Source organism: Natator depressus, chromosome 7 (assembly GCF_965152275.1).
Source record: "Natator depressus isolate rNatDep1 chromosome 7, rNatDep2.hap1, whole genome shotgun sequence".
Lineage (NCBI taxonomy): Eukaryota > Metazoa > Chordata > Testudines > Cheloniidae > Natator > Natator depressus.
The window spans coordinates 2,331,552-2,344,988 of NC_134240.1; the positions used below are offsets into that span (position 1 = coordinate 2,331,552).

At 47.4% G+C, this 13,437-nt stretch overlaps 1 protein-coding gene across 1 annotated transcript; it reads left to right on the forward strand.

Moving 5' to 3' along the window:
* The first annotated feature begins 5,717 nt into the window (after nt 1-5,717).
* Nucleotides 5,718-10,607, forward strand: LOC141991369 (endogenous retrovirus group K member 21 Gag polyprotein-like). The gene is made up of 2 exons (XM_074959663.1): nt 5,718-8,691; nt 9,454-10,607. The coding sequence occupies exon 1, from the start codon at nt 5,908-5,910 to the stop codon at nt 7,510-7,512; it is 1,605 nt and encodes a 534-aa protein (XP_074815764.1). The 5' UTR covers nt 5,718-5,907; the 3' UTR covers nt 7,513-8,691; nt 9,454-10,607.
* Nucleotides 10,608-13,437: the final 2,830 nt, after the last annotated feature.

The following is a 13,437-nucleotide window of genomic DNA, read 5'->3' on the forward strand; positions in this document are numbered from 1 at the left end:
TCCCTTCCCCAGTGTGCCCTGGTATGCTCCTTAGGCTGGAGAGAGCAGGTATAGAGCCATCACACTCTTCGCTGGCCAGAGAATCTCTTTACAATGAAGGCACTTTAAAGGGCCCGTTATGTATCATATGAGCAGTGTAACGGGGCTTAGGGAAATGGCAAAGTGAGCCCTAAGAAATAATCCTAGGAAATTTTCAAAAGAAACACTTGCGGGATCTGCAGCTCCTGCTCTTATCCACACCTGGAGTGTTTTGTGGCCTGTCTGTTTGGCAGATGTTCAGATTTTTATTTCCCTCCTCTTCTTTCTGCTATTTATGAATTGTAAGCAGTCTGTGAAGCTGAAAACACTTCCATGCAGTTTGTAATGCTGGGTAGCTGGGACTGATTATCCTTTGTACAGAGCTCAAGGTTTTCTGGATACAACACATGCACTCTTAATGGGCATCTATTAGTACAGTTAAATTCCCCAGATTTCCCAAGAACAGAATGTGTGGAAAAGGCACATAAAAGTTACCTAAATAGGGCTTAACACTTTTATTTCCAAGCCAATGTTCTATTAATAAATCTCAGGTTTTTGGCAGAACTACACAAAGCGTGGCTATTTTCATTATTAACTTAATTGCTTTCCACTAACAGGTACACTACCTTTTCCTGTTGGAGGTCAGTGCACATTTCCTTGCAGGCAGGGTAGCCAGAATGCTTTGAAAAGTGCTGGAGTAGCCAGTACAAAGTGAGATGTAAAGCTAGTGCAAATCAAGAGACATGAAGGGTAGATCTTTAAAGGGCCAGAATTGTGGCTCAAAGCTCTTTGGAGCAGGGTCTGCCCTGTATTTTACACTTGTATGTTGTCTAGCACAATAGGGCCCAACCTGGTTATGGCCTCTAGGCACTACCACAATGTCAATGTTAAATAATTAATAATAATAGTAACAATTAATAAAGCTTATGGAAATGGGGCTTTTAATGATGAAACTTCCCTCCCTGTGGAACTTGGCAGGACATGAGAGGGTTCCCAGTCAGAACTATGGGGAGCTGTCATCTGAGTGAAGAACAACATTGCCAGGGATGTCTTCCTCCCAGATATGTCTCTGGATTGAAATGCGGCAGATGCTACTGCCTGAGGTCCAGATCTTGCAAAGACTAATGCACATGCCTAACCTTATACTCTGAGTAGTCTCATTGAAGGCAATGTATACATACGTCTTTGCAGGATTGGGGCCCAAGATGTATAGGCCTACTTCGCAATTATATATTGATTTATATTTTCAAAACACCAGAAGAATAGTAACTAATCCTCCCAGCAACCAACGAAGGGAGGTTGTAGTGCAAAAAAAGAAAACAGTGAGCACAACTTGAATTTGATAACAGAACTGAGAACGAGAACAATTCAACACAACTCTCCAGATTCACTTTTCCACTTATTCAACTCTCTCATTTATTGGTGTGTTATAGTTTGCTAAAATTCTGGGTTTCACACATCAACTTATTTTCTTTCCTGAACCAAGTTTACAACTCATTAAAAATACATATGTAGGCAACAGTACAGGATGTATCTGAGGATTTTTGGTCTGTGGGCTGGGAAGTGAAAGATAAAGGCTCACTTCTGGGAATGGACAGCAGAATGTTGGTGGGAGTTTGTCAACTGCAGATATACAAAGCAGGCAGGAAACATCAGATTTTTTTTTTTTGGTGATTCCTTGCATCAAATCTGCAAACAATTTAATATTTTGCAAGTTGGTGCCCTTCTAGGAAGAATCCTTACTGAAGATTAACAGGGGCAGCTTTGAACCAAAGCCTGTGGTTTCAAGGCACTTGACAGCTGTTATTCCCAGATCTCCCCTCCCCACCACTGGGAAAGTAGCTTGACAGTTGGACTGAGATACCTAATCCCTGGAAGGGGGGAAACCACAGATGGTGACACGGCCAGAGGGACAAGGCATGAAAAAGATGCTGCGGTTCCTGGGCTGAGATGGGTCTGTGGGTGGAAAAGGTGGCAGGAGAGGCACCACCAGAGAGAGTGTGCTGGCTGAGAGAGCTAATCCCCGACACAAGCAGCAGGAGGCGCTGCTCTGGTGAGTGAACCCTGTCACAGATTTATCCTCTATGAACTTATCTTTTTTTGAACTCAGCTGTACTTTTGGCCATCAGATTATCCCATGGCAATGAGTTCCACAGGTTAATTGTGTGTTGTATTAAAGAATACTTCTTGTTTGTATTAAACCTGTTGCCTATGAATTTCATCGGGTGATCCCTGGTTTTTGTATTGTGGGAAAGAGTAAATAACATTTCCTTATTCACTTTTTCCACACCTTTCATGATTTTATAAACCTCTATCATATCCCCCCTTAGTTGTTTCTTTTCTAACTTTAACAGCCCTAATCTTTTTAGTCTCTCCTCATATAGAATGGCTTCCAGACCCTGCATCATCCATGTTGCCCTTCTCTGAAACTTTTCTCATTCTACTCTATCCTTTTTGAGATGGGGTGTGCACAGGAATTTAAATTTGACTGCTTTCGGAGGGGCACGTTAAACACACACAGTATACACATCAAACCATATCAACACATGCACATACATCATATGCCTAAAAATAAACAGCAGTACACTCACCATTTCAATGAAAATTCATGCACCATGGAGCCATCTGAATAAATGTAGCCACAAGTACTTGGCTGTGGCGGAGGAGTTCTGTGCCCCCGATTATTGAAAGGGCCTTGTGCCCCTGTTTGCCCCCCTTTATACAGACCCCTGCTGTTATCCCATGACTATTTTAGTTCTGGCAAGGGCACTGATCAAAGGCTTTCTGACAATCCAAGTACACTGCATTTGAGTGGATCACCCTTATCCGCCTGTTTGCTGACACCCGCCAAGAATTCTGATAGATTGTTAAAGCACGAATTCCCTTCACAAAACTAGTTCAAGTTTGCAGACCTTCATTTCAAGCAATTTACTGTGAACAATTTAATTGCAGCATCACTTCAGTTAAAGGGTATTTTTTTCGCTAGCTAAAGGGAATATTGTGCTAAGGTAGAACTGCCTCCTCCCCAAAAGCTAGATGAGCACATGGGAAAGTACTGTAATGACCCCCCCCCCCCACACACACACGGGTTGTCAGTAGTTTTGAACCCAGAATATTCAGTACTGTAGGCTGACAAATTCAAACCAGAAATAAGGTGCACATTTTTAATAGTGCAGGTATTTAACCATTGGAACAATTTACCTAGGGATACGGTGGATTCTCCATCACTTTGGATCTTTACAGCAAGGATGGATGTCTTTCTAAAAAACTATGCTGGTAAAAGGGGCATGCTAAGTGCAGTTTTGCACAGACCTGCATCATTTGGTTTGCCCTTGCTTTGACCCTTGGCCCTAACTGTGCTTGCTGGGATCCTGGCAAAAGACTCGTGCTTCAGAGCACAGATTTGGATTACTCAAAACATAAAGTCCCTGGGCCTGGTCAGACAAATTGTCAAGGGCCTGGACCAGAGATCACCATCCCATACCAATTATTTACCATCTAATCTCAATGTCACACACACTCAGCTGCCTCTTCCTGTGTTAAATAGGGCAGCCCTCCTGTGGAGCAGGGACCCTCCTTGATTATATGCAGATGGCTCTGATTGTGGCTCCTGTGTGGCCCCTAAAAGATAGGTTTCAGAGTAACAGCCATGTTAGTCTGTATTCACAAAAAGAAAAGGAGTACTTGTGGCACCTTAGAGACTAACCAATTTATTTGAGCATAAGCTTTCATGAGCTACAGCTCACTTCATTGGATGCATACTGTGGAAAGTGTAGAAGATCTTTTTATACACACAAAGCATGAAAAAATGGGTGTTTACCACTACAAAAGGTTTTCTCTCCCCCCACCCCACTCTCCTGCTGGTAAAGCTTATCTAAAGTGATCACTCTCCTTACAATGTGTATGATAATCAAGGTGGGCCATTTCCAGCACAAATCCAGGGAAATGGCCCACCTTGATTATCATACACAGCGGTTCCCCTGCGCGCCCCCCGGGTTACCTGCTGCGGCGCGGGCGGCCCTCCTCGCACCCCCCCCCAAACTCACCTCCACCTCCCTGGGCCTGAGCAGGAAGCCGCTGCTTGCTTCTCAGCCTGCCTCGGCTTCCCGCGCAAACAGCTGATTCACGGGAAGCCTGGGGGGGCGGAGAAGCAGAGCGGGGCAGTGCGTTCAGGGGAGGAGGCGGAGCGGAGGTGAGCTGGGGCCGGGAGTGGGGTGGGGAGCTGCTGGTGGGTGCTCTGCACCCACCAAATTTTCCCCTTGGGTGCTCCAGGGCTGGAGCACCCGTGGTGTCGGCGCCTAAGGCGCCACTTTTGGCTGGTTAAATTTAGAAGCCCTTTTACAACCGGTTGTCCCTCGCGGAACAACCGGTTCTAAAAGGGCTTCTAAATTTAACAACCGGTTCTAGCGAACCGGTGCAAACCGGCTCCAGCTCACCACTGCGTCTGTCCACAATGTGCCTAGCTAAAGCCAGCGATGTTAGCCCTTCACGTTCATGAGTAAAAAAAAAAAATCAAAAAATCTACAGAAACTGAAAACAAACATATTAAGAACATCAAAGTTGCCTCCTTGACATTCTTCTGCTCCAGTGAACCTAGCTGTGATAATTGAGTAAAAAGCAGGACCTTAGTGAAAGCCAGATACTACCGAAATTACCAAATAACAAAACGTGGAGAAATCTGATCCAAACAGAAGTGTGGAAATTGTGCACTGTAGTAGTAATTACTTTTAATAAATAGTTTACATATGTGTTAGCTGCTTGGGCTTTGCTCTAAATTGTAATGAAATGTCTGTCTCTTCAGAGTACAGCAGTCTGGTAAGAGCCTAATCCTGAAGTCCTTATTTAGGCAAATATCCCCCCCAAACAACCTTCCCACTGAAAATAATGGGAGTTTTGTCTCCATCAGGACTGCAGGATTGGGCCCCAATATTATAACAATCTGCAGTCTGTTTATTATACTCAGCATTTGCTCTGCCCTTTTGGACCTTACTTGTCATTCAGGCTTGATATAAACTAAAATGGGTGGATTTAAAAAACTCATACATTCTGCCTGTAATTATCCTGGTGGCATAGTGTGACCTGCTGATTCAATCCTTATTGAGATGAATATGAGCAGTTAGCAGAGCAAGGTTCAGTGAATACATTAAATCTTGCGGCCCCAATCAATCACCCATATTCTTCTGGCAGCATCTGGGATGTCTGCAAAGTGGGAAGTCTCATGGGTGATTGCAAGAGAGTTGGATGCAACAAGTCACAGAAAACTTTCATTTAAATGTTGTTGGCATCCCCTGGCACTTCCCTGGATTGAATTCTATTTTTCACTATTGTGAGGCAACAAAAGAAAATGGTAGAGTTTTGTTTTGTTATTTACCATAGACTTAGTATGTTATCTAGACATTGGGGAAGTGTAGGATTCATAAAGGTTTATGCGCTTGGCAACATTCAGGGCACACCCGGAGTGTTGTGTAGGAGGAGTGCACACACAGCTCCTTTCAAGGGCATCAACCTTGGAATCTCGCCAAGATGATATGAACCATGGGAAGCCTCCCAGGACTGGGCTCAAGGCCCGAGAGCAAGGAATGCGGTAGATAGAAATTGGTAAATAAGAATGTTAAACAAAGCCAATGTATTCCTTTTATCTGTTGGAGAATGTAATGCGCGGGGGGAGAGAGAGAGAATAAAGGGGAAGGTGGAAAGCTGACAGGCAGAAGCCCGTTAGCAGAGACCAGCCTGCTTGCTTGCTAAAAGCTGTGTTCTGTCTTGTCATTGAACCGCCACAACTGGCGCCCAAACGTGGGGCCCTCAGCACTCACCTCGCCCGGCAAGGGTTTCAGACGCGTCACTCATCCGCTTCGTGGATCCCGGTGAGTATTTTTCGTTGTGGTAAGTATGGGAAGCTCCCTCTCTGCTTTGCAAGTGCAACACCGCAATGAGCTACAGTATTTGCTGCGTAAGGCTCAGCATGACTGCCCCACTCGAGAACTCACTCTCCTGCTACAGGAGGTGAGTGCCCAATGCCCGTGGTACCCTGAAGCCAGAACCCTTAAGCTAGCGGACTGGGAGCGGTTGGGCCAGACATTGCACAAAGAGCCTCGGGCGTCCGTGCAGGCTTTACATGCCTGGCACCTCTGCCGCGACGCGATACAGTGTGTCGCCTCGGACAGGCCCTCCCTCACGAGGCTGGTGATCTCGCCACGCCCGTCCGCTCCTGCAGCCATCCCCCCTCCTGACAATGCGACACAGTGTGTCACCTCAGAAAGACCCTCTCCCGCGCCAACAGAGGGGCTGCCGATCCCGCCACCCCTGTCCACTCCTGCAACCATCCCTCCCCCTGCTTCGCCCCCAGTGCCTCTATTACCACTGCCTCCCTGGCCTTCCCCACCGGAGCCGGTGTGTGATCGCCCTCCGCCCGTGGGGCCCCATGCTCCGGGGCCCCCCGGGGGGTCGTCTGCGTCTGCTCAGGGGCTTTCGCTGGTGCAACAAATGGTTCACGCAGCGAAGACTCGCTCAGATCTTACAGCAGAGGAGCTGGCTGATCTGGTCTCAGTTTGTCCGGTGACCTGGCAGGATGATGGCCAGGGCAACCAGGTTGCAGACTGGGTCAGTTTGCCTTACTCGGTGATCAGGGAGGTAAAGAAAGCGATTCGCGAGTTCGGCCTGACTAGCACGTATGTGCGGGGTCTCATTGAAGGGCTAAGTACTGGGTACTCCCTGATCCCTGAAGACTGGAAGGCGCTGTTGCACATGATGCTGACGCCCAGTCAGTATGTTATTTGGCTTAGTGAGTATCGGCAGATGGCGGAACGCCAGGCCCAGGTATATAGAGAGCAAGGTGTCATTTATGAGCACTTGGCAGGGGAGGGCCAGTTTGCTATCGTTCAGCTGCAGTCTCAACTCCCTCAGGCCGTCTTCCCCATTATTTCCGCCTGCGCCCAGCATGCTTTCCGGAAGGTCCCGGATTCGGGCAGGCCTACTAAAAGCTTTGCCAGTATCCGTCAGGGTGCATCAGAGTCCTTTATGGATTTTACCAACAGATTGCAGGAGGCTATCCTCCGACAGGTGGATAACCCTGCGGCAGCTCAGGAGATCCTGTTAAAAATGGCGGTTGAAAATGCAAACGAGGATTGCCGCCGTGCTCTCCAGGCTGCACAAGCCTCTGGAATTCTAGAGCTGTCGGACATGCTGCGGGCGTGCCAAAATATCGGAACCCAAGCCCATAAAGCTGGAGTTCTGGCCGCCGCCCTGCGGAAAAGCGGGAAGGAGGGGAAGCGTTGTTACCGCTGTGGTAAGGAGGGTCATTTTCAGCGGGAGTGCCGCTCATCGACGGCGCCCGCCCGCCCCTCAAAGAAGTGCCCCAAGTGTCGGAAGGGCTATCACTGGGCTAATCAGTGTCGTAGCGGGTCGGGAAACCGCACAACAGGTCCCCCCCGAACCCAGGGCCAAACGGGGGTGTTTCCCACTCAGACAACTGTTCCTCTGCCTTACAATCCATAGATTCCATGAGGGCGGCGACTGCCGGAAGTACAGGGCTTGATTTGATTATGCAGGAGGACGCTGATTTTCAGTTGCCAGGGGAGGTTTGCGCCATACCTACACAGGTGACGGGACCTCTCCCTGCCGGATTTCTGGGTCTGGTTCTCCCTCGCTCACACGCTGGGAAACAGGGTTTTTTTGTCATCCCAGGAGTCATCGATGCTGATTACACTGGTGTTATTAAGGTTCAGGTGTGGACCCATCTTCCGCAATCGCTCCCGCGTGGACGGTCAATTGCACAATTGATTTTAGTCCCCTATCAGGTGCCAGCCGCAGAGGATCGAACCCGGGGCGGGAATGGCTTTGGATCGACGCTGTCTCAGTCGCCGTCTCACAATATGTCCTCTCCACTTGTTGCTCTGACAATGTCGGTCTGCCCCTCAAAACCTCAGTTAACACTTCTCTTAAATAATGTTCCTTTTACAGGGTTGGTGGACACTGGAGCTGACGTTACGGTGATTCGTGATCCGGAATGGCCAGTCGGTTGGCCAACAGTTCCTTCTAAAGAGTTGTGGGGGATCGGGGGTAGCAAACCCGGGCGCCAAAGTTTGTCTTGGGTCACGGTCTCTAAACCAGGAGGCTGTGCCCTTGCTACAATCCGCCCTTTTGTACTCCCTGTCCACCTCAATATTTGGGGCCGTGATTTACTTACAAAGCTGGACACCACCCTCAATATTAATATATAATGGCCCAAAATCCTCCCTCACCCACCTTGCCATCCGCATTACCATTGGTATGGCAATCCTTAGAGCCCATATGGATTGACTAGTGGCCCCTCCCTCTAGAAAAGCTGAAAGCGCTTCATTCACTTGTACAACAATATTTGCATGCACAGCGCTTGGAGAGCTTTACTAGTCCTTGGAATTAGCTGCTGTTATTTTGGCCTTTCAATTTTTTGCTGATTGTCCCTTTAATTTGATCATGGACACGCATTATGTTTATCAGGTAATTGATCATTTACCCCTTGCCCTCATTACCCCTCAGGTCGATGCGGACCTCCTTCGCCTGTTTTTGTCTTTACAGTATCTCCTCACCACTCGTAATTTCCCTTATTTTGTTGCTCATATTCGCAGTCATACCCCTCTGCTTGGGCTACTCATTGAAGGCAATGCGCTCGCCGATCGCGCGTTACGTGGTCAGGTAAATTCCCTTTTTTCTGACCCCATTGAAAGCCATTCCTTTTTTCATCAGTCTGCCTCTGTTTTGGCCCGACAGTTTCATATTCCTGATGATCATGCACGTTCTATTGTTCATTCCTGCCCCCACTGTGCCGCTGCTGCCCCTACCTTTTTTTATGCCGTTAACCCTAGAGGTACCGCAGCGAATCAGCTGTGGCAAATGGACGTCACTCACGTGCCACAATTCCACCCCTATTCGTTTTTACATGTTTTCATTGATACCTATTTGGGATTCCTTTGGGCGACCCCACAGCGTGGGGAAGCCACTCCCAAAGTTATTCACCATTTGCTAGCCTGTTTTGCTGTTATGGGTCACCCGAGCCAGATAAAAATGGATAATGCCCCAGCCTATTGCTCCACAGCACTTTTCATCTTTTGTGCCCAATGGGACATCCGTCTCAAACACGGGATCCCTTATAATTCCACAGGCCAAGCTATTGTTGAACGTGCAAATCGCATGCTAAAAATCTTGCTCGACAAACAATTAAAACAAGGGGAGCTGCGTCTCCGAATCTTAGGAGACATTCAGCAACAATTGCATATCCTTTTGTTTACTTTAAATAATTTAACGCTGAACGCAGATCAGCAGACCCCCGCGGATCGGCATTTTCACAAATGGAAAGACCGCGTGTCTATTACCATCAGCTGCCCGATCCGCAATGGTTGGGCCCAGTGCCTTTAATCACTTGGGGTCGGGGATATGCTGCTGTGTTTCTCCCTGCAGGACCGTTGTGGGCTCCGGCCTGGTGTGTGCGACCGGCACTGAAACAGCATGGCGTGGCACCAGGGCTGTCGAACCCCATACCGGATTTTCAGCTGACCTTGGAGGAGACCGCGGTGTCTCCCGGGTCGACAACGGCGGGACGGAAACAGAAGAGGCGTAGCGTCCCAAGCCAGCCCGTGACATGGGGAGCAGTAAAAGCATTGGTCGCCGCGGCTCAACGAAGACTGGCAGCAAACCAACAGCCAGAGACTCTTGAGACTTTGTTTGTGGCAATTCTCGCCCAAATTACTGCTAATTCTGTACTGATTGTATGCCTTTTGTGCCTGCTATTTCCTGGAGGGGTTGATTCGGGAGCGCTTTCTCCGTTACAGGCCCGAATGACATATAACCTATGGGAAAGATTGGCTTCAATAGCAAATGTTACCCACTTTTGTTTATTTGATTTTGTAGCAGCTGAAGAATTGTTAGGTACGTGCCTTATTCCAGTATGTCATCACCCTGAGGAAATTGGGAATGAGATGATGCTCGCCGCTTACTCAAACCTCTCTTCCCAGTACTCTAGCATGGCTAATCGGGGCCAGGCCAATCACACTTTACCTTTTTAAGCTTATTTTTTGCTGCTGCTGTGTACAATGTATTCCTTTTTGTTAAGGCTTTGTCGAGACCCGCCCTGGCAGGCTCCACGAGTTATGACCTTGTCTGTCCGGGAGTTAATTGGCTTGCAAATGCAAATTGATGGCTACCATGAGATGGCCGAGCACAAATAAACAAAAAAGGAGGGGATGTAGGATTCATAAAGGTTTATGCGCTTGGCAACATTCAGGGCACACCCGGAGTGTTGTGTAGGAGTAGTGCACACACAGCTCCTTTCAAGGGCATCAACCTTGGAATCTCGCCAAGATGATATGAACCATGGGAAGCCTCCCAGGACTGGGCTCAAGGCCCGAGAGCAAGGAATGCGGTAGATAGAAATTGGTAAATAAGAATGTTAAACAAAGCCAATGTATTCCTTTTATCTGTTGGAGAATGTAATGCGCAGGGGGAGAGAGAGAGAATAAAGGGGAAGGTGGAAAGCTGACAGGCAGAAGCCCGTTAGCAGAGACCAGCCTGCTTGCTTGCTAAAAGCTGTGTTCTGTCTTGTCATTGAACCGCCACAGGGAAGGTATGGCATTTTGATACAACATGCTTTATCTGCTTAAATTTTTCATAAATAAACATGGTTCTAACTTTCATAATGTGACCAAGTTCATATAAGTTCACAAGGCAGATTTAGGTTGCTTTTTTCATTTATAAAAAGATGTCTGGGTGGCTCAGTGTGCTAAGCCCAGACCTACTGAAGTCAATGTGCCCCTGTGTAGGTGCAAGGCTCTGATTGCAAAGAGCAAATTGCAAGGTTTATAACATGGACTGTATAGCTCAAATTCTCTGTTGGTGTACACAGGTGTAATATAGAGGGCACCACTTTATAGGCATCTTACACCAGCGTAGAATTTGACCTCTTGTCTTGTGTGATCTCACTAAACTGGGCAGAGATTGATCTTCACATCCCACAGCTTTTAAAGCCACACTACCTCTTGATCAGTGAGTGGAATAGGTGAGTGTGTTTGGGTGTATCAGGCCCTTTGAGGCTCCCTGCTGGAGGCCTCGCGATCCTATTACACCCTGCCCCAGAAATAAGCAGTAGAGCTGGGTCCTCCAGGCTTCCTAGTGAGGCCGCAGGGAAGCAGCCAATCAGAGCCCAGCAGGCTCATACAAAAGGAGCTGCTGGACAGAGCAGATCAGTTGCTGGGTAGAGCCAGAGAAGCAAGGAAGGTGTTCCAGGCTGATGACTTGGACTCAAGCAAGACTTGAGCCTTGAGGTAAGGGTGAAGCTGAAAGTGATGGGGCTAAGAAGGGAAGTGGCCCAGGGAAATGCAGTAGCAAGTAGTTAAAGAGAAGCAGTCAGTGGCTGCTAATTTTAGGGTCCCTGGGTTTGGACCCGGAGCAGTGGGCAGGCCTGGGTTTCCCCCTGCCCTGCCACAGGCAGAGTGACCTAAGCCCAGAGAAGAGGACAGAAGACCCCAAACAGGGTCAGAATTTAATTGAACTGTGTTAACCCTTGAAGGGGATGGAACTGAACGAATGCCTCAGCTGGGGTCAGGAAGGCTCACTACAGAGCAAAGAGTCTCCAGGGAGGGGCCCTGGGGCACTGCTCCATAACAGAGCAGATAGCATTGGAAGCTAGCCCAGGAGGGGCCAAGACTAATCAGGGTACTGTGATAGGCCCGGTTAGACTTACTGAGAACTGAGCTGGAGACAGGGCTATGGACCAAGATGTTAGAGAGCACTGTGAGAGGTCCTGTTGGACCTGAACCCTGGAAAGGGTCTGTTTTGTTTGTACACATGTAGGCTGTGTGACTCAGCCAGAGGGCAGAGGCACTGAAAACCTGCTTTAGAAGTTTAACTATCAACAGGGGTTACCACAAGCAGAGCAAAGTTGAGAGAGTGCAAATGCAGACAAACCCGCCCAATTTGGGTGCTCACGTGAGGTGAGTGGCCCTGTCACAGTGAGATTTGAACTAATGCTTCCCTGGTTCATATCTCAGGGCGCTTTCTCTGAAGCTAAAGGGAATTTTGATTAACAGTCAAATAATTTTTCCCATTTTTATGGGGAAAATAATCAGAATCTATCATATGCAGTGAGATAGGAGAAAGTCTTACCCTCTGAAACATGCTACTTCCTTTAGAAATATTTATTTACATTTTTTTTAAATGATTGCTCCCTGTTTTCACAGTCTAATTTACAGAGTTGCTATTAAACTGCTTTTTCTGGATAACGTTTTATCTGCCTGTTCTATGCTAATATAATCAGTCATGCTGTATATCTCTTTCCCACCTCTTCTTCCCCATAAATTTATTCAAAACTATTATAGCTAAAACTGAGTGGATTATTTCATTTGCCTACTGAAATGATGGGAGTTATTTGGCTTTGAAGAAAGGTGGAGACCCTGTTGTGTGATGCTAGGACATCTCCTTGCCGAATCAGGGACGTATTGTGAGACAGACTATTTCCAGGAGGAATCGGGGAATATGGATATAAAAGCTTCTTTTCCTTTGAAAAGATTAAAAAGGAAAATTAAACAAAATACCAGTGTCTACCAGAGGCCAGTTTAAGTAACTCCCCATCAAATGCACGAGCATATGCATGAAAGCTTATGGTTCAGAGTCAGTCCACTTCTGCTGCTATGGACTCTCCAATCCTATTCAAGCTTCCCCAAGCAGAGCCTTCCCAAACTGGGACCCCATATCTCTGGTTCAGTTCAGTTTATAGGAAGGGATTACACGTAATCCCTACCCTAAAGAGAAGGCTCCTTTTTCATTCAGAAACACCCCACATATTCTCCCATGATGTAAACTGATCAGATAACTCATGACCCCTTTTGAATACACAAAAATAATTCTGTAAAATCACATTCCTTAATTGTGTCAGTTGGACACACCAGGAACAAAATGGTTACCCAACTCCCTCAAAAACACATTTCCCAGAAGAATCCCGACCTGGGCTCAGAGTTCTCACCCATTTCGCAGACACAACCTCTTAACTGGTTTCCGCATCAACACACATCTAGGTCCTTCTTTTATAATTATGATCCTTATCCAATACAGTAAGTCCTCGCTTAACGTTGTAGTTATGTTCCTGAAAAATGTGACTTTAAGCAAAATGATGTTAAGCGAATCCAATTTCCCCATAAGAATTAATGTAAATGGGGGGGGGGGGGATGTTAGGTTCCAGGAAAAAAATTTTCACCAGACAAAAACATAGAGAGAGAGAGAGTGACAAAGTTCCTCCTCTACCTTGGTGGGACTTGCGCTTAGTGGCGGATTTGCTCGCCTTGGAGCTTCACAGTAGCCCTCAGTTTGGCCATTTTTGTGAACCCACAGTCCAGGTCAACTCCTCCTGTGTCTGACCAGGAGTTGGGAGGTTTGGGGGGAACCCGGGCCTGC